The sequence below is a fragment of the Zerene cesonia genome, chromosome 9 (assembly GCF_012273895.1).
Source record: "Zerene cesonia ecotype Mississippi chromosome 9, Zerene_cesonia_1.1, whole genome shotgun sequence".
In the NCBI taxonomy this organism is placed as follows: Eukaryota; Metazoa; Arthropoda; class Insecta; order Lepidoptera; family Pieridae; genus Zerene; species Zerene cesonia.
The window spans coordinates 388,760-416,065 of NC_052110.1; the positions used below are offsets into that span (position 1 = coordinate 388,760).

General features: G+C 34.4%; 4 protein-coding genes across 4 annotated transcripts in view; 1 reads left to right on the forward strand and 3 right to left on the reverse strand.

The window, feature by feature from the left end:
• Window positions 1–672: 672 nt before the first annotated feature.
• Window positions 673–7,899, forward strand: LOC119829089 (homeobox protein DBX1-like). Its single transcript, XM_038351468.1, has 3 exons — window positions 673–1,063; window positions 7,298–7,467; window positions 7,752–7,899. Exons 1-3 carry the CDS (start codon window positions 673–675, stop codon window positions 7,872–7,874), a joined length of 684 nt encoding a protein of 227 aa, XP_038207396.1. The 3' UTR covers window positions 7,875–7,899.
• Window positions 7,900–9,764: 1,865 nt separating this feature from the next.
• LOC119828987 (protein jagunal) lies at window positions 9,765–12,803 on the reverse strand. Its single transcript, XM_038351333.1, has 4 exons — window positions 12,544–12,803; window positions 12,087–12,228; window positions 11,429–11,647; window positions 9,765–10,717 (listed from the first exon to the last, which is right to left on the reverse strand). The coding sequence occupies exons 1-4, from the start codon at window positions 12,630–12,632 to the stop codon at window positions 10,586–10,588; spliced, it is 582 nt and encodes a 193-aa protein (XP_038207261.1). The 5' UTR covers window positions 12,633–12,803; the 3' UTR covers window positions 9,765–10,585.
• Window positions 12,804–16,744: 3,941 nt separating this feature from the next.
• LOC119829029 lies at window positions 16,745–20,078 on the reverse strand. The gene is made up of 8 exons (XM_038351386.1): window positions 19,975–20,078; window positions 19,529–19,651; window positions 18,794–18,913; window positions 18,533–18,696; window positions 18,100–18,218; window positions 17,831–17,939; window positions 17,213–17,343; window positions 16,745–16,932 (listed from the first exon to the last, which is right to left on the reverse strand). Exons 1-8 carry the CDS (start codon window positions 20,076–20,078, stop codon window positions 16,786–16,788), a joined length of 1,017 nt encoding a protein of 338 aa, XP_038207314.1. The 3' UTR covers window positions 16,745–16,785.
• Window positions 20,079–20,958: 880 nt separating this feature from the next.
• The window catches only part of LOC119828894 (basic proline-rich protein), a 12,451-nt gene continuing 6,103 nt past the window's right edge, over window positions 20,959–27,306 (reverse strand). Inside the window, exons 2-3 of the mRNA XM_038351199.1 lie at window positions 22,310–22,481; window positions 20,959–21,975 (exon numbers count right to left, since the gene is read on the reverse strand). Coding sequence (XP_038207127.1) covers window positions 21,704–21,975; window positions 22,310–22,478 — 441 coding nt within the window. The 5' untranslated portion in view covers window positions 22,479–22,481 and the 3' untranslated portion in view covers window positions 20,959–21,703. The remainder of the gene's footprint in view (window positions 21,976–22,309; window positions 22,482–27,306) is intronic.

Here is a 27,306-nt window from a genome sequence, read left to right on the forward strand (position 1 = left end):
CTGTTCATGAATTACTGTAATTTCATAGTGTCATTTGTTAAAAACCCAACTCTCCTCTTTGCGTTCGTGTAAAAAGAGCTTAAAGTTTGTCTACAGATTGTCCAGAGGAGTCGCACCCGCATCACTGTATTTACCATTTCAAAGAGTTTTCACAATATTGTTCAACAATAGACATGTCAGAGTCATTCTAATTTCAAGTTATTAAGTTTTACAAATACATTAAAACTAAAATATATGTTTTTAGTTTTCCTCAATATAAGATTGCCATAATGCTGCAGATCGCGCAACTACAGATACGATTCAACCACGCGTTATCCAATTTCAATCCCAACCCAGATAAGATTAAGCGCAAATATGACAAAATTAATCAGCAGCTTTCAATAATCCACTTGTTTCACATTACAAGCTCTCGAGATCTAATGAACTAATCTCTGCCATCAAACCTTAACGTGTTACACGCGAATCAGCTAAACGTACTAGCAAAAAACATCAAGCGATTCCACACCTTATAATCATCAAGGAATCGCCGTTAATCGCGTATCGCAATTGATGTGACTGACACACTATAAATTATTATCGCATACAGGTAGATTAAGTCCATTAAACAAGCTATCAATTACGACTATCTATAACTGATAATGATTTGGGCAGTACTACGCAAACCAAGTTAAAATGTGCGCGTGTCGACAGAAAAAATCGTCGTTTCTAATAGATGACATTCTTGATGATGCCGGTCGGGGTGTAAAGACTGTAGATTATAATGCCAATACGAGGTTGGATGACCTGCAGACGAAATTCAGCGTTATGACAGAAGTGCAGAGGGAGCTGGGAGCGACACAAACGATGGTAAATCTGGAGCACAGACGGAACACATACCCTTTATATCCTACGCCGGTAAAGGCGAATTTCGCGTGGCCGTACAAATTGAAGAGTTTCGAGCAAAGACACTCAGGGTTGTACAGTGAGCCGGTGTTGAATTCTGATCAAATTCTGCGCAGCCAGCTTTCAATGAGCAGATATGTGCCAGCTCCCTACTCTGTACCACCATTCAACTTTGATAGAGGTAGGACTATGGAGAGTTTCCTTAGTTGTTTCATATTATTTTTATAAGGTCTGTCTATATTATCTGTGTGAGGCGAGATCAATTGGATAAATTTAAGTTCTTAATTAATATAAATTCCTTTATTAATACAAAAACCTTCAGATATATTTTCAAAGTTCAGAAGCTGAAATAGACAATTTATTGTCCAATTAACAATCATAAAATTACGAATAATAATAATATTTGTAGTTATTAATCAACAACTATGATCTGAAATTGTTTTGTGATATCAATTGTTCTTAATGTATTTTACAAAACCAATTGGGCTTAAGTGATATCTCTAATCGATATTCCGATGATTATCGTTACTATAGAAATGTACGAAATCTCAAAGTAATTATTTATTGTGTGTAACAAGATAATATGCAGTTATTTATTACTTATGATAAGATATAAATTTAGCAGTTTTGTTTAGAAATTTTCTGATTGATAATTAAAATCCAGACTTAAGATAATCATAATTATATTTATGAACACATAATAAAGTATTCTTCTGCTAAATGTGTGTAAAATGGTATAAATCTTAAATGTTTAAATATGAAGTAACATATACAATCGAAACACTTTTAATTTAATTTTCAATGTTTACGAAATTTCTAAAAAAAAAAACGGTTCAGGTTTTGTATAAGGAAGAAACAGACACCTTGTTCGCACAAACACTTGGATGTATCATAAGTCGTGGGATTTTCACACCTATAAGCGATTACAAGTATGTAGTTTGATCTTGATCATTAATAATGCAATATTTTTTTCTTAGATTTTTTAGGAACGGATTTCATTTAAATTTGAAAACATCAATATTTAACAATAAATTTAAATTTACATTAATTCGAAACTTCAAATCTAGGAAACTTCGTCAAAAAACTAGTTTCTATAAAATATTATGTAAATATCTGTAACCAGCGGTCCGCCACGGCTTCTTCTGTGGTACATATACAGCTTATAGCCTTTCTCAATAAATGGGCTATCTAACACTGAAAGAATTTTTCAAATCGCATAAGTAGTTCCTGAGATAAGTGCGTTCAAACAAACAAACAAACTCTTCAGCTTTATAAAATTATTATAGATCTATAATATGAACACGAACAAAACCGCGTGCTCTAACTAGTAACATAATAAAGATAAAAGTACCGCATACAGATGTATAAAAATAAAAATAGATACGCTTAAATCATAACTTTAAAAGTAATCGATAATAACTACATAATCTTTATCGTAATTATTATCAAAGCAGTGCAAATAAAAAATAGCATTTTCGTTATCTTTTACAAATACAAGAATTGGAGCATTCTGTTATATTTATACTAATATAGGTGTACATATCATACTTATAAATTTATTTGAAAACATTTTTTGAAAAATGCTTTCATATAGCTTTAAATCTCTGAATATACTTATGGTTCGCGAGTCAGGTGAAGACAAATTTCATCAATAATTTCTTCCGCGCTGGTTGGACAATGGTTTAGTATCAATAAGCACCATCTACAGTTGCGTTGGTTGGTTGACGCCATTTAGAAGTGCTCTTGTGGGACGTAATGTTTTATAATGTACAAAGACAGAACTCGAATGCATTAAAATGTCAGCTGATTGGCACGTCACCCACCTCTTACATGTCTCTGGTCATAGATCTAATTTCTATAACTGTTCCTTTTTGGTTCCTGCTGTAAAAGTGGGGAACCTGGAATGTGTTCAAAACTAAATTTTGTTTGATATTTGTTTTTATAAAATCCGTACGTACGTATATTGTGTGTATGGATATACTTATTTGCATAAAAAAATTTCCAGCGAATTATCAATACAGTTATTATGTAAGCTACACGGAAGGTGTAATCATTCCAAAAGCCAATATTCTAGGATTTCCTGGTATATAGAATCGATATGATTTCTGGCAACACAATATCAGTTTAAAGTAAATGATTTCATTAATCTGCGTATTTGTATACCGACCTCTTAGTCTATTGTCTTAAAATTTATTTGATATTGTCGAGCAGTTCTGCCGAGGGATATAACCTCAGGCAGACTTGTACTGCTGATAAAGCCTTGTTTCAACCCGTGTTATTTTTTATACCTTTTTATTTCTTTTAATTTTGTTATTACGTTATAAAAATTATAGCCCATTTACGCTTTAAGCTTTGTGAGGGAAAAATATTTAAAATCATATAGATGTTTCCTTACAAATAGCGTGTACAATCAAAACTTACATTATCTCATTGAATCTTATTGTTTTTAACGTACTCGTCGAATATCTTTCTTAACGTTAAAGTCAAACTTGTTGATTAATTAGTACCTAAATTTGAATTCACTAGAGATGGATAGTACATTAGTTTCGGAAATTAGATAATCCGATGGGATTATAGCTTATGGTATGCAATAAACTTGTTACATGTTAATTAAATGATTAACTAATTACTGCCCGTGATGCCATCTGCGCTATAGGTACTATCAAAATAACCTATTTGTATAACATTGGAAAAGTATTCCGAAATGCATCCATATAGTCATTATTTTTATGAAGTAACAAACAGTTCACTTAAAAAAAAAATTTTAAAGTGTCATGATAACTGCATCACTACATAGTACAAAGCAAAGTCGCTTCCCGCGTCTGTCCCTATATATGTATGTATGCTTAGATGTTTAAAATTACACAATGAATTTTGATGAGTTTTTTTTAATAGATAGACTGATTCAAGAGGAAAGTCATAAGAGTAATAACAGCTATTAAACGGTTCCGAATTAAACGCATGCGAAGTTACGGGCAAAAGCTATATAACATACCTCTTACTAATAAATGATGGCCTAATCCTATAAAGTAGTAGATTTGTTTGAATGAAGTAATCTCGGGAAGTACTCTTTCAAATTGGCACTTTAATTGTTGGATGCATTTATCAAAGGCTATTTATTAATGCGAAGCTGAAGAGCTTGGTTGAACGCGCTAATCTCAGGAACTATTGAACCGATTTCAAAAATTCTTTCACCGTTGGAAATGTACGTCATCCCTGAAGGCTATAGGCTATATGACAGGTATGTACCGCACGCAAAGCCGGATCGAACCGCTACTTTTCCATAAATCTAAAACAGTAAATTTAACTCGAATTACTCACTGCCTCAACAGCCAATATTTCAATTATCAAAATAATTTGGACGATAAGTTTGTCACGCTAATCCCAATCTTCTGATATTTATTAATAAAATTATATATCTATAGTTATGTTGTTCCAATTGTAGTGATATCGGTTTTTGATTGATGATACTAACGGTTGATATGAATAATTGTGTTCATATTGCCTACTTATCTATACATTATACGTTTTTATTTTTTATTGCTAATCAATTAAGTAATACACTGTTTTTCTGATGTCGATTTATATAGCCGATAAAATATGCAGTGTATGTTAATGAATAGATATTTATGCATCGCGTTTAGGTGTGCTTTAAAAGCGTTAGAAATAACATTTTACGATCTAATGTCAAAAAACATATAAAAGTTCGGTAAAAAACATTTTACAATATTCCACATTTATTAATATTTCATAATACATATTAATTATGTAGTAATGGAACATGAATCAATGAAATGTATTGTTTATATTTATCTGTCTGATTTGAATGTGAACTTTTATGCTATTAAGTCTGAGCAAAATATAGGCTATAACTTATTCGAAAACATAAACAATAGAACTGCAATTCACCAACTAAGTTATGAAAAATACAAAAATGATGCATAAGCTAAAAATGTATCTACCACCTATGTGGATTCCTACTTGAATTGGCATAGAACACGAAGCATTGATAACAATGTTTTTTTTTTAAAGAAATTGCCCACAAAAATAAAGAGAGGAAGAAACATACGAGTGGCCGAGAATGGTTAGGCGTTTTCACGTTTTGGCGAACTGACGCGTCTCGTTCTAGCATTTCTTCTATATTTTAAAAGTTTCCTAAGAAGCATAGGTACAGTTTTTCATAATGACCCAAATAATCTAAAAAGAAATTGTTTGTGTTCCCCTTATGGACCACAGGCTACGCAGAAATTATTATATTTCACTACATTTCCTCTAAATACTCCTTCCATTCTGACAAGATTTTATGATGTGTTTTCTAATTCTATTAATATTCAATACATTTAAAGGGTTCCATGTCCAATGGGTTAAATTGAAACCTCATAACCCTACGTAATACCACCGATAACATAATACTATACTAAGTAATACTAAGAATATTTTTCCGCTCGTCTGTCTGTGTAGTCTGTCATACTGTATCTTATGGGTCCTAATGGGATATAATGAACCGTGATACTTAGAAAGTTCGGATTATGTATTTCTGTTGCCACTATAACAATAAATAATAAAAAAATAGAGGTTAAGCTACGGTTGACACGGTCATAAATTTGATTTTTTTTGTCGCTTTTAGTCTGTTTATACAGAACCCTTTGTGTCGCGAGCTTGAATCGCTCTAGACTGATTTTTAATCTATGAGATTTTCTAATCTGTCTTCTAGATTATGCCTAACACTAACAGTCACTAATCCTAATAACACCAAAATACGCTCTAAGCACTAGGCTTAGATTATGATAAGATAGGAAATAAACAAGTTAGGACCTCGGATTTAATAGCGAAATGTCGGGGGTTGGAGACCAGAAGTGCGTGCAAGAAATAAATAGGTTTTTCAGTTTATCCGCACATTATTTACTCACTCACACCTACGCTACTCGAAACGGTGAAGGAAAGCATCGTCAAGAATCAAAAGTTTGACGACATGTAGCATCTGCTAACCCGCACTTGGCCAGCATGGTGGATTATGTCATGATCTCTTATAGGTCGCCCGTGCCCCTGCAGATGATATTTAATATATGGGCTGATGATGATGATGATCAAACAAATTTAAGAAAAGTACAATGAAATGTATGAAATCTAACACCCTCAATCCACATATCATCAGATATTGAATGTTTTGGTGTGCGCAACGCATAATTACCGATGATAATAACAAATGTGATGATAAAATAAACACTGATGATATATCATGACAGATAATGTAATTATTAATGAGCATGTGTGTAGACAAACTTATGCTGACGTGTATCAAATATAATCTTCAAATAATTTCACAATAATTGATATCTGAAACTTCATCTGTCAATATTCGGTATACAGCTATACAGTATTCCTATCTATTTGTCTTTTTTTCTCACAAATAGAAAGGAAAAATGTGTTGATAGTAGAGTAGAGACCTATGAACAGTGGGGAGAAGGGGTCTGGTGATTTTAAGACTATTATTCCAAACTAGCGATAGAATCCTTCCAAAAAAGTATATTGCGCTCCTATAATCGCTCATAAAGCTTAAAAATTTGATCCCAACGCGTCACGGTCACTAAAAGATCCACGACACGAAATTTGTGTTATGGCTCTAATGTTATGATAATCATAAAATGACCCAGCGAAATTCGTGTCATGGCCGACATGCTATTCGACTACGACACGTTGTGGCAATGAAGAAAACCCATAACGCATTCTGAACATTAATAATTTTTCAACCAAAACACGACGTACTTATAACCTTTATCTGGAATAGACTTTTGAATCCAGTGCTATTATATTTAATTTTTAGTTTTATAGCATTGAAATGCTTTATAAATGAGAAATTTTGAAAGAATAGAAAAAATTTGATCACGAGGCAGGATTCGAACCTGCGTATCTTGCCTAACCGTAGCAACGCCTAGCCTCTCGGCCACCCGTGACCCTGCCACAGTAATCGAATTTCTTCTACTCTTTCGGTTTCATGTGCTACGGTTAGGCAAGATACGCAGGTTCGAATCCTGCCTCGTGATCAAATTTTTTCTATTCTTTCAAAATTTCTCATCCAGTGCTATTATTTAGTGCAACTGGAATATTTCCAGGTCTGGACTTGACTCTCGTTCACTGGGCTGAATTAATGTGAACCAGCCATGTAACTTTTACATGAAATACTTATTAACTATGATATTTTAAATATAAACTGTATGTTAAGTATTTCTTTGACGGAGTTTCAATACCTATTATAATTATGAAAATGTTGCCACTTTTTTTGTTATATAAATTTTATTCTTCTGTACTTGTAATTATGAAATTTATCATTTTTGTATAGTTCTTTCTTTGTGTACAATGAAGAATATTTACTATTATTATTACATGTATTTATAACACATCCGTTTGTTCTCAGTACCCTGTTGTAGTCCGTGGTGGGGAATGGGGGGGAGGCGGAAAGGGGGGCAGGTCAGATTCAGCGCAGCGCAAACCGGCGCGTTGGAACGGCGATTTGGTGCTAGCAAATACCTGAGTCCTGATGAGAGGCGAGCCCTAGCTTCTTCTTTAAGATTAAGTGATAGACAGGTATGGTAACATTTTTGTAAATCATGTCAGTAAGATATTGGAAATGTGTATCTGTCTGTAAAAACGCTTGACACATGATAAGCAAATTATCGATGGATAGGGGCTGCATTTTCAGTTCAAATTTATACATTATCATATTTTGTACAAAGAATGACTTCCCAAAACAAAGTAAAGTCTAGTTTTATAAGTACCTGCTTATTTAACTTTTTATAGAACAATCTCATAGCAAGGCTACCTATGATTTTCAATTTACGAACATTGTAATTTATATTTTGACGTTTCAGGTAAAAACATGGTTTCAAAATCGGCGGGCAAAATGGCGCCGTACAACTTCAGAGTCAGCTGACCCCGGCAGCCCGGCCAGCGCAGACGCCTCCGACGACGAAGTACATATCTCTGAATCCTAATTTATTCTTAACTTTATTTACTTTAATATATTTCTAGTCTTGTTAAGTTTTTGTTTTATTGCAATTGTTTCCCAGAATTATGGATTTTTTCATTGAATTGGAATTTTTGGCTACTTTTCAAGCTTAAGAAAGGATATTTATTATCTACCAAAGACATTGAATATAAAGCAAAAATAAACAACTTCTTTGGATAGTACAATGATTACGTTTGTACTTCAATTATGTTATGAAATACAACTATATCAACATACAGGAAGAGACAGGAGAGACAGGCAGATACAACAAATCAACAAATTTAATGTCACTATTTAAGAGACAAGATATTTATTGTTATTTAACACGGTAAATATAATTGCATTCACTGATTTATTAATCCGCTTACTTCTCATACAAAAATTTAAGTACAGAAAATATTTTTGCAATTAATTAATCAATAATATAATAATTAACACAGATATCAATACATTTATCTGAAAGACGTCATGCAATATCCGATTTCAATTATAGTGGATCACCAAATTATAATGATAAATAAATAAAAAATAATTAATTACATGATACCGACAGTTTGGGGCTTTTTTTAGCTCCGACTTTGTCAGAAGAAATATGATATTCCGTTAAATATGTCATTGAACAAATGTATTTTACTAAATAATAGAGATAGTCTAATCGCAATAAGTTAAAATTGCGCCCAGAAAGTCCTTTTTATCAACGGGTCAAAAATATAATAACTTTATAAATCTTTCGTACGAGGTTGCAGCTTCCTATATGTGTATACAGTAACCCACTCCTTTAGTATCGATTTTGATCTACTTTTAACGAATAGAATTAATTATTACCCCATACACTTATCAAGAATCGGTAACAATCCAATAACATCATGAGTTTATCTTATTATTCCGATTAGGATCGCCAGCATAAATAATTACTTTACATAGGTATACTCTGTATATGTGCAAATGAGACAATGATCGTGTTTTTAAGTTACTTTTAACTAAGTATATATTTATTGTTCCTAAGAGACTCTTCTATGATATCTGTTAGTAATTTCATGTTGTTATTGGTTAATTGTTAACTTTGTAACCACCCAGAAATGAAAAGATACTTTTCAAAAGGGATAAAAGAAACATGGTGATGAAACCAGCATGTTTAAGAACTAAGAAGTATCCGATATGTACCAACCCACACTTAACCATAATGGATTATGGCCTAATCTTGTAGCGGGAATAAAAAACTTCTTACCATGACATTTTTATAAGCTTTTAATTGATAATCCAAAGCACAGATAACATAATGCCAATTTCCATCTAGCTACTAATGGGAACATGCAAAGAAAAAACTATTTCATATAAAACAATTTATTTATATAAATAACGAGTAGTTAAAATGTCATTTATGCTCTTATTACAAAAATCTTATACATTTCTTCTAATAGACACCAAACTATATTCTATATTATTTACAAATTTTAGTACAAGATTAAGGCAAACATTCATAGACATGCTCTATAATAATACATATTATAGGCCTACTGAGAAATTTATTTTTATGTCAACATTTCATACATTTGTGTTTATTTCCCCTGTTTTTCTATATTTGAATACAATGTTATTATTTTTCTGACTGTGCAATAGTAATAAAAAACCAAGCTCCTCGCAATTAGCCCCAAAAAATACGCCTTAGAATGGATAATTTGTATGAGTGCCTGTACAAATAATCAAAATTACGTATAACATAATTATTGTATTATTATTGTGGTACACAATTCTTTTAAAGTTGCTTTTATATAGATATCTTCATACAATTAATTTAAATATTGTTTGAAAGAACTACGTAAATCTTTATAAAATTTCAAAGGCAGTGCAGAAAATGCGCAAAGAAAAACAAACAAAGAATCAAATTTTTTATTAACAATCGTGTAAAGTTAACAAATAACACTCGCTGGGAAATCACACATCAAACCATCACCGTTGGTGTGAATGAGACGACGCTATATTAAATGTAATGCGTCCATCTCGCTTCCTCTATTGAGATGTCATCCTAAGAATTATTTAAGATGGTCCTTACCGAATCTATCTTAAATTGTTTTTAGAAAATTATAATTAATCCTCGCAATCTCCTTTATTCTATAATTGGAAACCTGGCTGCCAGAGATAGAGCAATCTTTAGTAATTCTATAGTCTCGTACAATAGGCATAGGGATTATTATATTAATTTGTATTATTTTAGTGTTCCCAGTCATGTGACCAAGAGGACATTATAAGAATTATGGACAGAAAAGTTTTAACAAGCTCTTTTTAAAAAGAGTTAACTATGAGAAAAAACAAGTAACTTCAATCTTGGAATACGGCAACATGTATCTATAAAATGAAATTGATATAACATTTTTATTCATTGAAAATCAATGACAGATTGCTTAGATTAAATATAGATCAAATATGGAGAACAATTTATTATATACTCGAATATAAAATTCTAGCCTTTCAGTAAGTTTATAGTTATCATTCCAAAAAATCTATCTTTAAATTGGTTCCTTTACACCTGGTCTTTGAACAAACGCATAAAATCTCATAACAATAACGGTTGTTAAATATTTCCTTCTTTAAAGATTTTAGCCATAACAAACATAAAAAAAAACTCGTAACACAACTGCCCATTACAAAAATTTGTTTTAAGGTTACAAAATTCTTAGGATATCATTGATTCTGTGTTTAATTCACTTTCTTGTAAGTGCCTCTGGAACGCCAGGCCTTAAGGAGGTTGTAGGAGAAGTACAATTGGAAAAAGTGAACTTGACACGCTAGAAACACGAAGGCGTACCAGAGCAGGCCGTATGGATAACCCTGGAATTTAAATGAATATATTTTTTATGTAATAAACCTTATAAAACGCAAAGATGAGAGGCAAGGCAAAGTGATTATAGCATGTATAAAGGAACTAATAAAGAATTTTAATAAAAACTCCTCCCTAATTAAAATTATTGTGACCACTAGGGCGAAACTGCAGCAACAGTTTTTTCATTATAAAATAAATTTATGTGGATGGATGTCAGTGTTTTAATGCATATGTTGTTGATTTGATCGGGATTAAATTCAACAATAAAATCTTTACACTGATTAATGTGATAACAAATTTGACTGAATAATGATGTTAAAAACATAACAACTTACAATGGGGTTTACAAAAGAATCAATTATCCTACTTATACAATATAAATATATAGTGTAGCTTTATAAATATATAATATAATATCCTACTCCTACTTATATTGTAAATGCGAAAGTTTGTAAGGATGTGTGTGTGTTTGTTGCTCTTTGCCGCAAAGACTACTGAACCGATTGCAATGAAATTTAGAAATTTGTATGTAGACAGATGGACAACTAGAATAACATATAGGCAACTTTTTATCCCGATATTTCTATGGGATAGGGACTTATGCGTGTGAATTTGATATAAAAAAAATGTTTCTTGTTGAGATATTTTGTCCAACATCACATCATAAGTGGCAGAGTTCCATCATGCAATAAAATCAAAATAAAATCTGATCAACGCACCTGCCACAGCTGTATTTCCTCATCATCATCATCATCAGCCAAATACAGCCACACATCACCACAGTAGTGCAGCACACAGTAGAGCAATGGTAGCAGACCTAGTCCCGTGATGCCATACATATATCTGCGGAGATGTAGGATGTTGTTCCGTTTGATTGCAGAGAGGCCAAGGAACGAGAGTGGCAAGGACAGGCACCAGATGTACTCCCACCAGAGGGGCTGGAATGAGAATATGTTGGATAAAATAAAGTCTTACAGTAAATCTGCTTTTTTCAAGTATATAGGTTGAAAGTTTTTGTTGTGTATGGAGAATAGACGATATTGTTTATTATATTTACTAAATATGGAAACAGAAAATATTGTAAATGAAATTCATAGGGCATGTCTATGGAGTAATGATAATCATTTGTTTACCAATAAACTCAAGTCAGCAAGCTTAGGAGTTGCTGGCTTGGCTGCATGCTGTATTGAATGTTGCTATTTTTCAATTAAATCATATAGAATGTGTTGAATATAATACATTTGGTTTAAAACTGAAACATTTGTTATGACAGTAAATGAAACATGTTTCTGAACACATATTCTAATGAAAATTGATCATTTCCCTCTTTGACATATGAGTTAATGCCCATTGAACTATTTTATTCATACACATTACCTGTGGTATTTGTAGCTCTTCAATTTCCAATATAAAAATGTCAAGTTTGTCCAAAATGTCAGCAGAGAGCTTGGCCAGCATCACCAGGAACAAAACATGGTGGAAGAACACACAGTACTTCAGTCTAGACTTGTTTAATGCACTGAAATTACAATCAGAACAATTTCACACATATACTAGTTTTATAAGTTAATAATTTTAAAAATATGAGTGTATCAAGGTAAAGGTTTAATAGAAAATTAATAAAAGTTCAAAACAAAATGCTATTGAGTTCTTTTTATACTCATCAATAAAATAATTAAACGAAACATTTAAATAAAAGGCGCGAAATAGTACAACCTATTGCTTTCGTCTAAAAATAATTTGACGGAACTCGACGATATCATGTCGTATGTCACAGGCTAACTAACCACAGGCGGTAGCTGATCACATACACAAAAATAATCACAATACTCACCTTATTTGATACTGAGCCGCTATTTTTTCCCTGTGCTGAAAATCTGCACCATTTGTACCAGTTACCATAACACCACCTCTTGAAGCCATTTTTATAAATAAACTCGTACCTTTGTTTACTATATAACCACTTTACGAGTATCGATAATATCATTCAGTGCATTCATTCAGTTTATCTTCGTTTTTTTATTCAAAATTACAATCAATCCATTTTCACATCTGCCAAACTAAATCGAAGCGAGCTGGCAAATTGACATGCCAAAAATGCCAACGTCTCAAGGTTGGCGCGTTCGGATACTTGCGTACAGCTTAGCATAAAATTCAAACATTGAAATACGATCTTTTTGTTACAAAAAATAACCCATAAAAATTACAGCATCTACAAAACTTGTTTTTATCTAAATTCAAATAATATTAAAATCGAAAAGATGATACATTTTTTATCTGCGTTAGAGTGGATCCACATGACACAAACTTAGTTTACACAAACATGTTTGCAACGACATAATATTATTATGTTTGCGGTAAACAATACGCTGCGCATTAATTGATGTTAATTCTTATTTGTAAAAACATATTTCTTTGCGTAAACCACTGCAATGTGTAAACCACAGATGATATAGTACTATACTAGTTTAAATGAATGTTAATTTTTTTGACGTATAACCTACCTAAATATTCAAAGTAGTAGTTCTAAGTAATTTTATTTGAAGATTTTACCTGCCGTTAGAAAATTTAAATAAAAGCGGTTAAGTGTTTTAGTTATGCCGTGTGGACGATGGGATTTGTACCGACTTTCGTTTGCACAGCGTAAATCTGTCTTTTAAACTAGTTTTTACAGAAATTTATACCCTTTCCTTACACTTAACATTTATTGAACGGAATTGAATCTGGATTTTAACACTCATGATATAGAGTTGTATACTAGTACCATAGAATAATAAGTACAAGTACTATAGATACATCTTAATATATAATTTGTAACAATCGGCTATAGCTTTAGGACATCAAACATTTTGTTTTATGTCATCGTCGGCAATTCGGCTGGTAATAAGCGCTACCACCGCACATGAACATTCGGAAAGATCGACTGCAGACCTAAGGCCTCGATAAACTAACGCCTAACGATTGACTAGAGGAATAAAAGACACGACTTGGAAGGGTAAAGAAAGGGGTAAAGAAAAGAAAAGGTCTTCCGGGACCCCCACTCATCGAACGAAACACAGTAGCATGCCACTATTTCACGCTGGTTTTCTGTGGGGTTGTGGTACTTCCCTGTTGCGAGCTGCCACAATTCGTGCCAAAACGTGCTCGGCTCACATATAACAATGTAAAATGATTGAGAACGTATACAGTATTCATTAGTACCTACTTGTTAAGTAGGTACTATTCGAAGAATAAGGCACGAATTGGGCCAGCTCGCACCGGGGAAGTATCACACCCCCACAGAAGACCGGCGTGAAATAGCATACTGCTGTGTTTCGTTCGGTGAGTGGGGGAGCCGGAGGCCCATATCCTCTTCCTTACCCTTCCCAATCCTTTCCTAATTCCGTTCCAACTTGCAGTCGGCAATCCATTTGTAGAGGCGTAAGATCTACATTGGACCTTACGCCTCTCCAAATGTTCATGGGCGGTGGTAGCGCTTACCATCAGGCGACCCACCAGCTCCATTGTCGACGATGACATAAAAAAAATAAATAAATAAATAAAAAATAAGCAAATTAAGCTTTTTTTACAAATAAAAGATAGCAAAAATAGTAATAATTTTTCTAGATTAATTTCCAACCACATCCACATTTATATAATTAGTGATGCAACTAGACAGCAACGAATCACTGAAAAGACAAATTTGAAGTCTGAAAATGGTTAAGAAGAAAATATAATGGCTAAAATGGTTACATAAAAATAATCTATATTCGTATAATATCAGATCAGGCACGTAGAATATATTTTAAATGAGATCATATGGATGTTTTTCTACTTAGGTATTTTAATTTCTGCGTAACAATTTGTTATAATTTATCATAAATGTAGCATTGGAATAATTTATGATAAATTTCTCTAAAAAATTCCTAAACACCTCAAACGGCATTGTTCATTAGCGCTGCAGCAAAACGTACTTAAAAAACGATAACGATTTTTATCGATACATTGTTTATAAACATGATTATGTTTGATTGGTAAATTATTTTCATTTTCTTTTTGTTACGGCTGTTTCCGCAATGGGGTTATAAATAAGCATCGGTTTGGGTAAGCGTCCATTCACTCTTTTGTTTTGCCACAAATTGGCGGTCACCATGAAAACCTTTTTACTTCTCACCGTTTTCGCGGCGCTAGCTATTCAGGTAACCTTTTTTTATTTTTTATTAAAAAAAAAAACCTGTGATTTAAGAATATAACTGGTAACTTATTAAACATATATTTTTCTAAGGTTAAAAAAAAATCAGTAGTAATATCCATTGTCATAAACCAGTTGTACATAGCGGTTACGCCTGGGAAAATATAATGTATGACCTATGTTGCTACCCTACCTATAAATTCATTTCCGCCGAGGGATGTTTACACTTTTTTATAGTATTCGTATAATAATTAACGTAGTAAATAACTGAACTTAGTAAAATGACTGACTACTAATTCTGTGCGCATATGTTGCAATTTGTTAAATTAAAAATGCGTTCCTGTAGAAAAATTTAAGTATCATCATGGTAGCTAAGTACCTATCATCCGGGTTCCAATCTGTCACATCAACGAAATGTCTTACAATATCTTATATATAAAAATTCCCGTGCCACAATTTTAGTTCCAGGCTTCTCCGAAACGACTAGCCCGATTCTTATAAAATTTGTGTGCATGGTATGTCTGGGAATCGGCCAACATCTATTTTTCATACCCCTAAATGATAAGAGTAAGGCAGAGCAAAGTTTGTCGTTTTCTATGTTTTAACACTTAAAAATGCTTTCTCATTATCTAGCTATGTTATTCCTCCCATCACTCCCCGTCGCACGAGCACCCCACGAAGCCGCCTACCACGCCCCACCCCACAACCACCGAGCATCACACTACCACCACAACTACGGTAATGTTTAGTTATGTATGCTAATGCTATAAATGCGCAATTATTTAAATTGCACCTCACCTATGGTATGATTTTTGTCTTGTGAAGTTTGATGACCCGAGCGAAGCGAAGAGAAGTAAATTCGAAATTTCAGTATGTCCGGATGTTTATTGGCCGATCAGGGAAAAAATTGGACAAATTTTGATGAAATTTTGCCGGGGTGTAACTTCTGAAGCTGAACAAACACTCTTTCGTCCGTTATTTACTCCGCGAGTTTAGAACAAAATCTAGTATCATACTAAAATTTTAAGAAAATATACGAAAATGGTTCAATTAGAGCAATGTTCTTTGGGATAATGGCGGACGACCCTCATCAATATTATTGCAATAATGTCTAATTAAAGTATGTGTTATAATAAATAGATATGAATCCCATTATGATCGAACAGAGCCACATGAGCTTTCTCTTTTAATCTAACAATCTTCTGAATCTGTCACAAATTTGGAAAATACAGTAAATTCACAATGTTTTCTACGAATAATTGGCAAGCGCTTGCCCAGGATCTCTCCTGCTGGTGAGCAAACATGTGGTCTGAGATGGAACGCTCAATTTTTACAAGATTATAGAATATTGTTCTTTAATATCACAAGAAGACACTTTCATTCATTATTTTCTCCAATACAGCCAAAACCAGAAGAAGAATCAGCACATAAAAGCCAGCCGTCATCCAAACACACCGATTGACCCCTCCCTTCGCGATACCAAAGTGAACCAAGCATGTTAACAATTAATTAAATTAAATTTCATTTAACCGCCATAGTTGTTTTATTTGGGCAGCAAAAAGATCTTTAAAGCAAATCTATATAGCAAAAAATCATCAATGATATATATGCTTAAGGCAAGACTTTAAAAAGTGGCGTGTAACTAACGAAACTTTCTTTCATACAAATACATACAGATAATTTTTATAATACTTTAATTGTCGATCTTCACCATACCTTCAATGTAATCAGGCTCATATATCAAAAACAATACTACCTATTTACTAATTTTATTGCACACATCTCTAACGTACGTACAAGCATTCTCATAAAAAAAAAATACAAGATACCTAGTACTCAGGGTAAAACTTAAGACACTAATGAAAAGTATAATGCACTTTATTTCAACAGTCATAAGTCTCATAATCAAGGAGCCGTAAAAAACAGTATATCCTGCACGCTGCCCCGTGCGGGCACGTCGAGCGCGCCGAGCGTGACCGCCGCCGCGCTGCCCGCGCGCATGCGCGACGCTTGCGGATTCACGCCCACGCCGCGGATGTACAACGTCACCTGCTGAGTTAAATAGGCACAAAACCAATAAACATTTACAATTATATGAAACCGGAAGCAAAACAAAACATACTCTTTCTTTTTAAGCTTATATTATTCTTAAGTTATCCCTTCGATACCATAAGCAGTACAAAATTAAAAACCTCTCATCTTATAAAAATCAAATTATTAGGATCATTATTTTTTTTTTGTCAAAACAATAGCGAGACATTATGACAAGAACGGGTAAGATTATAATCTAATTTTTATCTGTATCTAACTACAGGTAGACAACATTCCTCACCTGATGTGGTTCATGCGAGCTAGGTTCCCCCGAGAGCGGGACAGAGCGAGGTTCTCGTATTATGTCTTTCCTTCTCCTCTTGTTTGACCGTCGACTCTCGTGACGTTTTCGGGTTGAAGATATTGGACCATCTTGAATTAAAAATACAGTCATCAAATAGTTCAAGATTACTAGCCAACCCGGCGAATCGCCTATCCCGTGACTAGTGTGAATGCATCAGAACAGAATTATCATAACCGGCCCAGCCGTTCTCAAGTTTTAGCGAGACTAACTAACAGCAATTGATTTTTATACAGAAGTAGGTTGGCGATTAGCTGTATGGTGACGCGGGGAATAGATTGTTAGAGATTATATTTAATGTTTCACTGAAGGTAGTAGACAAATACTTACATTAGGAAATATTCTTAAAAAAACATAGTGGAACTGAAGACGCCATATTTTTTAAGTCGGCTTAAAATATAAAAGACGATAAACCAAATCATCTAAAACACATGGATTAGAGAATTCAGAGTATTTAATGAGAATTTCGTATTAGCTGATATTATAAAGCTGATAACTCATGATCGTGGTTATGAATAAAATAATAGGTAATTTTACTATGAGCTGGCACATAAATACCATCGTTACTATGAGCTGGCAGTGGCAAAGCGTGTGACGGTTTCTTAGACAACGAGTTACGTCGGTTTTCTATCAACCGCTCGAGGCCTTCCAGTGCGCTTTGCTTGTTCTAAAGAAAGAATATTATAAAATAAATATAGACTTAACCGAGCGGTTCCTAAAACCTTATTAAAGACAGTTAATTAGTTTTCAATAACTATTAGTTCCACAAACAATCTTCCTGGTTAAATGACTGATATAGAATTATGAAATAAAGTTCAAAAATTTACCCTAATTTCCTCTAGAATGGGTTCAAAAGCACTCGGGTCGGTCGCGTCTTTCACAGCTTCATAACTCTTGTACAATTTTCTGTCGGACACACGCACCGTGCTCTCCAGCTCACGAATTTCTGTTGTTGTTGTAGAATAAGTATACATATTTACATTTATATAGGTTACTTTCTAAAAATAGAAAAAGTTTTAAGATACTTCAACATGAAAATCAGCTGAATTTTTTACTACAGGATTAGGTTATGAAACAATTATTAACGCAGTTACTTTAAAAGATGTTGCATGATGCATCACTTGATTATCCACACTCCAATTATCGATTTTTTATTGATATCATCAATCATTATCAAAATCAAAAACAGCCTTAACTCTTAAAAAAAACTGCTACTAACATCATACTCAACAAACATTAAAACACGGCTACAAATCTCACCAACATCCCGCATCTTGGCGAGTTGCGCCAAAAGGTGTCCGCGTTCGCTCCGCAACGCCTTCCGCTGCAGCGCGGCGCGCGCGGCCGCGTCCCGCGCGTTGCGCGCTTCGCTCGCGAGCGCCGCCACTTCGCGCGCTTCACGCTCTAAGCGGCGTTCTAATTCGCTGCGGTAGACAAACAGAAACACGTACATACTCGTATAACTATTATGTAATTCATAATAATGAATCGATGAATCGGGATGCTTCTACCTTGACCTACCTTGGATATTCGCCAGTGACCTTTGCATATGACTGTATGTTCCTAATGACTTCAACGAGGTGATGCAATTGGTTGCAGAACTCTGGAAGTTGCTCTGGTGTCAAATATTGTCCTCCATATCTAGATTAATGATAAAATTCATGAATTAGTTATTTGAATTTTATATTTTTTTAATGTAATGAATAATTCTAATCAAGGTCAATTTGGTCACGTACCTAGTCAGAAGCTAAACTTTTTCTTTTATTGTGCATTTTTTTTTTATTCATGATAGGGAAGCGCTTGACCACGATCTCGCCTGATGGTAAGCTGAGATGTGGTTTAAGATGGAGCGCGCTTCCCTAGAAGGTACCTGTTCACTCTTCTCTTGAATACCTCCAAATGGTACTCGTCGGGGAACACAGACTCTGGAAGCATGTTCCAATCCCTTGCGGTTCGAATAAAGAATGTGGAATCGAACCGCTTCGTCCGGGTACTTGGAACATCCACCAAATAGCGGTGCCTAGAGTCTGCTCCTCGACGACCGATAGAAGAATGGGGATTGTTGTTGGATACAGTACGAATGTACAATGTTTGATACTCGATCATGAAAAAACCACTGAACGGATATTGTTGAGACGTGGCATGGGTTATTCTGGCACATAACTGGCACATGTATCTACTAGAATAACACAAGAGTCATGTTCATGACTAGTATATATAGTTCTATAGAAATGAAAATATGAAATATAATTATACCGTAAATCAACATGAGTTGCAAATTGCGCGTCGTCGATCGTGGAATTGGATACAGTGGCTTTAGTGCAGGTTGGTTCCACGTCGTCTTCTGTGCCGCTGCCGCAGCCTACACTCTCGCTCATACTGCATTTGTAATCATATAATGAAAAAGAGAAGAAAACTTAAAGTTTTTAATGCAAATATAACGAACAATAAAATAACATTTTTACCATGAAATTTTATGAAATTAATAACTTATTTATGTACCTAGGTACTATTGCTATACAATACTAGCTTACTACCATGTGTACGCTAGAAATGTCTACATTTAACAAGTAAATATTCGATTCAAACACCAAAAAAAAGATTCATTAAACTCTGAATCGGTAATCAACTAGTTCCTTTATAATTCCGCTACAATATACAATTACAAGTATAACCAGTTCAAATTTGAAATATAACAATACCCCGAGGAACTGAATGAAAAATTCTTGTCCAATGTGGAGCGATGTTCGCCGCGGAGTTTGCCGAGCAGCCGACTCAAGAGCCGAGACTGCCTCCCGCCCTCCATTTGCCTGCTTTGGGGATTACCCGTTGGATTGCTGTTTCGTTTTATAGTACCTATTTTAGTGGTTACATGTCAATTCGCTACACGGTATAAAGCAGTTTCTTCGTGTGTGTCCCTATGTATATATGCTTTGATCTTTAAGACTACACAGCGGATTTTGATGGGTTTTTTTAAATAGTGATTCAAGGGAAAGGTTTATATATACAATAAAATCTATTAAACTACTTCAAACTAAAACGTGCAAAGCCGCGGTCAAAAGCTAGAAGGTGTTAAATAGAAATATTATAGCGAAAAGTATAATAGAAGCACAATAATTTTGTAAGCTTAAAAATCTCGTGAAAGCGACTATTTGTACAAAATATTTTGATAAATTACAAACTATGTCATTGGGTTTTAAGTTGGAAGAAAGTACGTACTTACGAAGGTTGTAGTAGATTTTTAGTTCAGAAGGATTATGTTTTTGATATGGACATTTCCATTTTATTTGTGAATTTTGCAATATAGTACCGCCTACATTTTTTGTTGTTTTGATTTGCTTTTGATTGCGGCTACTTCAAATATGACATTTACCAAAAAAGTATAAATGAACGAAGCAAAAAGTATTTATGAATAAAGTAGGGAATCAAATCAATTATTACACACAATTTGTTTTGCTATATTCTACAAAATTTTAAAATATTTAATATGAACATGCTGGTAACCAACACGTTAAATAAAAAAAATGTGTTAAATCATGTAACATTATAAATCAATGTTAAATAGCTCTGATCCAGTTCACATCATGAATAAAACAACTAATAAAATTTATAGCATTTTAATTCATATAAAAATACATTGTTAATAACATATATAATCGCACTGCCTCGCGGCGTAACTTATAAAATTGCTAACGGAAAATTTCTTAAGTACAATCCTGTGAAACACACGTCAGTCGGTGCACTAGAAAAATTTCAAATACCCATACATTTACAGCTGAGCTCCTATTTTGATATGACATCATTAGCAACGATTGTTAAATATTAGATCGTCCATTTATAATACAGGTAAATAATTACCCACTGAAAATAAAATTATACTCTCGAGCACATTGTAACAAGATCATATCAAAATGACCCATATAACATGAACCTTACAATAAAAAGGCCTACGCAAAACTCGTCAGTACCTATAAACTTTTGTGACTACATTACATTAGTCTAATAGAGAGTCGGCAACCATTGCCTTAGTTTGACACAAGCGAAAAATACAGATTAAAAAATAAAAAAAAAATTAAATTCTTCGTGTACGTAAAGTATAATATAGATTGAGTAAATAAAGGCGAGGATTTACATAAGCGGAAATGCGCGGGACCAACATCCATCTAGCAACGTGGCTGGCTGGCTGACTATATGTAAACCTATCTTCGTAACCACATCGATCTCACTCTCACTTCACTACAAAATGCGTAAATTTGGCACACCTTGCCCGCACCACACGCTGCCTGTGCACACCCTGCGATAAACACATGGGCGAATACATCGAACCTCATAGTCAATTTTAACACAGCATTCCATTCAACCAGAAACAAAGATATCGTCTACATATAACGTAATGTAAGGCACAGTTCAGAGGTCCCAAGCGTTTCCGATTTACCAGAGGCCGGAGGAGAAGCCTCCGGGGGGCACTCGCACCCTCTTGGGGGCCTCAGTCTTGGGTTGTTCTGGTGTTTTGGGGCTCTCTTTGGACGCAGGTTGCGCTTGCGCGGGTTTCACTTGCGCAGGTTCGACTTGCGCGGGTTCTGGCTGAGCGGGCGGCGCTTGCGCAGGTTCGGGCTGCGGCGCCGGCTCGGGAGCTCCGTTTGAACCGTTTTGGGTTGGAGTCTCAGCTGCAGTTGGTGTCTTGGCGGGTTCGTCGCCGTGTCCTGGAATTGTTGAATTGATATATGAGTGAATTGTAGAAAAACGAAGATAGAAAGAAAAAACACTACTAAAAAAAATTGCACCCATAATGCCGTGCTATCAAAGAGAAATTAACAATAACATATTAACGTCTATTACATTCGTCTTTAATACAATTTCAAGTAAGCACAACGCTCGGATAACCTCGTAGGACGAACCAAGTGCAGGGCGACATTTGTATATGCAATTTAAACTACTCAACCACTCAACCGATTTTAATCACATCTGCACACCACAGGAATTTTTTATCATTTCACTAACAATAAATGGACTTAATTATACGAAAGCAGCACCCACCAAACATAGCCCCGCTCGCGGCTGGCACCTGACGTCTGCCGCGGGGAGGCTCCGGCTCCCCGCCGAAGATGTCGGTGTGCCCTCCGCCCGGCGGCCGCAGCACGCGGCTGGAGAGGCGCGACCCGTCGCCGAGCCCTACGTTGAAGGATGTGGACGTCATTTTGTTCATGTACTGCAAGTGTGGAAAATTATGATTATGTAATGACTTGAAGCTTGACACATTGTTGGTTCAGGACCTCGGGCATAAAATCGATAAGTCGGGGGTTCGAGAGCCCCCCACCAGGCGAGCATGTAAGAAATAATTATCAATTTATCTGCGCATGTGGATAATATCACCACTTCTCAAACGGTGAAGGAAAACGTCGTGAGGTAACCGGTATGTCCAAGAATCAAAAGTCAACGACGTGTGACATATGACACCTTGGCCAGCTGATAGGTTGGGAGTTCCTTATGGTAAGCGATCCACCTCCTTTCATTTGTAAAGGCCTCTGCAAATGCGTTGGCCGCTTTTAAAGGTTTAGAGATAAGTAAAGGACAAAGACAGAAATTGACGATGATATCAGAAGAATGTACTGGGAAATGTGAGACAGAAAATGTAACGGTATTAAAACAATCAAACATAATTGGAACATGATAGTTTCACAGCTTCTAGGCATGTCCCGTTTAGAATTTAATAATCGACAATCTCTGAATTACTTTTTATTTTAATTGGGCAACCAATATTTGTTTACAGTGATACCTAAATATATTACCTATTATAAAGAATATGTATACACAATCCCATATTATATCCATTTTAAAAATGAACTCATAAACGCCTTTTAGCTTCATATCTCCCTTATTTTTGGGCATTCACTGAAACCCCATAGAGTCCCCTTATTTTGCGAATACGGACATTCAATATCCGCTCAGTAATCCAATTTGTACATTGGAGGGGCAATTCGCCTTCAATCGTGTGGCATGTTTCCAAGAAAATCTTTATCCAGACAAACATAATGCAGATGTATAAATTTTGCTAATGAAGTTAATGATTTATTCGTTTAGTTCGCATAACTATATTCCTTATTTCCTTGAAAGCCCATTTGAGAATTAAATGGTATTGATAATCAACGTAAATGTCGTCAAATACAGACTTACTTAGAATATCATTTTGTTGTTACACAAATGAGATTCTAACCAAAAACCTTTCAATTGGAAAGTTAGCGAGGCAATTTCCCCAAGTCCCTCGAGTCTTGACCATCGACAACATAGAGCAAAGGCATTTATCATGTGCTATATAAACCAGACAATGACACGAATAGAGCAATTAAAATCGTATAGAAAGTCCGTAACCGGCGCGTGCGCACATCCTCTGAATAACAATATTACAATAGCGAATGTTAAGTTTGCTTGCGTAGTTTGTTCCTTGCCAGTGATTCACGATTCATTATGACGATAGATGAATGGAATTAAATTGATTGCAATATGGCATTGTGGCAAGTCCTGTGTGTTAAAATATTACAGTGATCGCTGCGAATGTTGAAAGCGTGTTAAAGATGTGTGTAGAATCGCTTTGTCTGTTTGAGTAACAGATGCAGTTTTTCATTTTATAAGATTTTTCTTTAAAACGATTTATTTATTGGTCAAACCGTAGTTTCTTCTTCTACAATAAAATCTGGTTAAAATAGCGCCACACATGAAAGATACATAAAAATGGCAACATTTCGACGAAAATGATATTAATACACCGTTACCCAAATAATGGTGAACGCAATCGCGAATTAGACGTTTCCGACACAATAAATGATATAAAAGCCGTTATTCATCGAATAATGAGAAAAGTAAGTGGAATTCTTGTGAGTCAATGCGTCTTAAATAGCAAGCATGCAAAACACACGGTTGGAAGTTGTACTAAGATAAGAGGCATGAGAGATTAAATACCTAATAAATCATCATATGATGGACAATAACACATTATACGTTCTAAGATTTCGTGTCATCACGCGACAGTGATCCAATTAACAAATTTACTTTCCCTATTAGAACTCCTTTATTGTTTTGTCATGAAATCTGGTTTCTTTGTCAATTAGTCCATTTATCTAAAAATAATTATTCTTTTTACCAAAATCTAAACCACCTATAAATTGTCAAAATTTAAATGGGACCACATGACAGGCACCAGCATTCAAAAATGTAGTCGAATTAACTAAATTAATAACCTTCTCCTATTTTGTAGTCAGTTGATAAATCATGGAAAAGTCGTTTGAATATGAACTACGAAAACATAACCCCGATAAACCGAATCACTTGTAGATTTATTTGTCTGCTGGTGTTCATATTAGCTGTATCTGAGACCCATGACATTTATATGAAGCATTAATTTCATTTTCCTTTATCAACATTCAAATTATTAATAACATGGTTACTCAACACTCGATAACTGCTTTGTGATTTCAGAATCGATATCTTACAACTTTGGGTTACAATAACGAACATATCATCTTCCCAAATCCTTCGAAGTTGTACTCAAAATATTATGTAAAATGAGAAAATACTAAAAGGCGAGTCTCAAGACGTTACAGAATTCAACGTTTGCTAAGGGTTATGGCGAACCGGTCCCAAAGGTGTCTGGTAACAAAATACTAACTTGTTTGTGTAGATAACCGGAGGTTGTTCAGTAGAGCCTATGCCTCTTACATCTTTGGAATAACATAGTAATTTCTTATTTCTTCCAGAGAAAAGTTATGAGGTAACTAACGGAAAGATGCAGTCGAATTAATAACCTCCTCCATCTTTTGAAGTCGGCATTAGATATGGTATAAAGTATATCTAAAACACTAGTTAAATACTTCGAGTCCATTCAAATCCGATTAATGGTTTAGGCATAATCGCAGAGCATAGAAACAAACAAAACGATGATGCACAAACTTTCGCACGGTATCATATAGACTAGGACGAGTGGGCGTTAGTTTTACTCAACTAAAACATTTATTACACAACGTTAATTTGCAAACTGACACCATTTTACCAACGAACCCGTATGAATATCGTTACCGTATTTCCGAGTAAAACCAACATTAAGATAAAAGAAAACACCAGAACTGACACTATGCGTAAGGAGTTTTGTAGAAGGAAGGGAATAATTCCAAATAAGGGGTTTGAAGTGGAATAAATATTTTTAGTAGTTCTTTGAAGTAATTTATAAACAGTATAATAGCTTTTATTATATACCTCATATATACAATACAGTAATTATTTACAATAAAAATCCGAACTACCTTCAAATATTAACACAACGCAGAGGCAATTTTAAAAATCAACCATTTTACCTAAGGTTCTAACCGCAACGGTTAACTAGACAGACAGACTTTCGAATTTAATGATTAGAAAGGATAATGTTAAACAAACAGTTATCTCACCTCGACAAATTGGACCGGAACGATTTGGAGATAAATTTATGCAATTATATCAGCACTATTAGTGCAATCAGCAATAATTTTAGCTGTATTTGTCACATACCATTACGATCTCACGATATTGCAAGTGCATTGTCGATATATGTTTGTATTAAGAAATCAGATCGTGTGAAATTCATAGAGCGTAGTATTGGGAATTATTATACAGTATCACTATCAATTATATGTAATTAATAATGGTTTATATCTTTAGAATTATAAATCAGATTAAAAAAAACCTGATAATTCTGGTCATCTACAATGCATTTTATCAACAATATTAGTATTTACTTTTCGCCAGTGACTTCGCCCGCTTAGTCAAACAAAACCCCCCTGGGAATATGATTCATAGGCGTTAAAAAAAACACATGTCACTCTAGCCTCCTGATTATGTGTAAACACAATATTTATGCATCAAAATAATTCCCTTGCAACGTGAAAGAAAGACAACCAAATATAACTTGGTGTTCATAATGCATATTTGTAACCCTCATAGGATGCCTGTGTCCCAGCAGTGGGAACATATTTGGGCTGATGATGATGCATATTTGTAAGGATATTAGTCATAATCATACGTAACATATTTGGCTTTAGTATACTCTAATTAGTAAATACATATTAACCTACAAATATTATAACGATCAAACATACTGCCAACTTAATCTGGATTAATCCGCTTTTATTACATAATAATATATTTACCTACATATTACGGATGATGTCATTGTACAAGCTAGTTTAGGTATGGTTAGGAATTGAGGGAATAAAACTCCAAAACGATCTTGTCCAAATGTCTCTCACATATTTACAAACTAAAAATAATTGTTGGTTGGTATCGCATCGCTTGAAAGCGAGACGTTTTTTAGATATAAACGACCGAACATCTGTGCGGTCAGTGAGTGAAAAACCAAATCATGTGCTTTGGATTAATTCAGCAGTTTATATCAACTTGTTAATATTCGGGCACTAAGAATATTGGCATTAAAATAATTCCAAATCGGACAGCAAACCACAATTTCAGTACCTATCATAGCTTTTAGTATCCACTAAGTTCTTATGAGGAAATAAACCGTTTCTAATTATACATTTATTTATTAGTGATAAATAATGCGCATACGGAAGACTTACTATCGCGGATGACAAGTCTAGACCGAGCCTAAACAGTAAGCCAGTGTGACGCAAGGGCGTATCGCGTTGCCATATGGGGAAACGAGGATTTGTAACGAATATTATGAAAGTGAAAACACCGACATGTATAGCTAAACTTGTACTGTAAGCTGAAGAGATTATTTGTTTGGTTGAACGAGTTAATCTCAGAAACTACTGGATCGCTTTGGGGCGGAGCGTCAATGGATAAAATCGCGTTTTATAGATTCTCACATACATAACGAATTTTAGTACAATCGTTAATTAATAAAATAGCCTAGGGTAGTATAAATAAAAAAAAATTCTATATATCTTATAGTCCAAGAAAATGGGTAGGGAAAATGCGAATTTGAGATTAAAACTTGAATTTTTGATATAATTTACTTTGAGGAATCTAAAAATGAACTGTGCAAGTTT

Excerpts from the sequence above, each read along its gene's own strand:
- LOC119829029 (XM_038351386.1), bottom strand. The coding sequence starts at position 20,078 with ATGGAGGGCGGGAGGCAGTCTCGGCTCTTGAGTCGGCTGCTCGGCAAA. Across the intron at positions 18,697-18,793 it reads GTCACTGGCGAATATCCAAG|CGAATTAGAACGCCGCTTAG; the intron begins GTAGGTCAAGGT and ends TGTCTACCGCAG. Across the intron at positions 17,344-17,830 it reads GCCAGCTCATAGTAACGATG|ATGGTCCAATATCTTCAACC; the intron begins GTATTTATGTGC and ends TTTTAATTCAAG.
- LOC119829089 (XM_038351468.1), top strand. The coding sequence starts at position 673 with ATGTGCGCGTGTCGACAGAAAAAATCGTCGTTTCTAATAGATGACATT. Across the intron at positions 1,064-7,297 it reads ACCATTCAACTTTGATAGAG|TACCCTGTTGTAGTCCGTGG; the intron begins GTAGGACTATGG and ends GTTTGTTCTCAG. Across the intron at positions 7,468-7,751 it reads TAAGATTAAGTGATAGACAG|GTAAAAACATGGTTTCAAAA; the intron begins GTATGGTAACAT and ends TTGACGTTTCAG.
- LOC119828987 (XM_038351333.1), bottom strand. The coding sequence starts at position 12,632 with ATGGCTTCAAGAGGTGGTGTTATGGTAACTGGTACAAATGGTGCAGAT. Across the intron at positions 12,229-12,543 it reads GCGGCTCAGTATCAAATAAG|TGCATTAAACAAGTCTAGAC; the intron begins GTGAGTATTGTG and ends TTGTAATTTCAG. Across the intron at positions 11,648-12,086 it reads AAGAGCTACAAATACCACAG|CCCCTCTGGTGGGAGTACAT; the intron begins GTAATGTGTATG and ends TTCTCATTCCAG.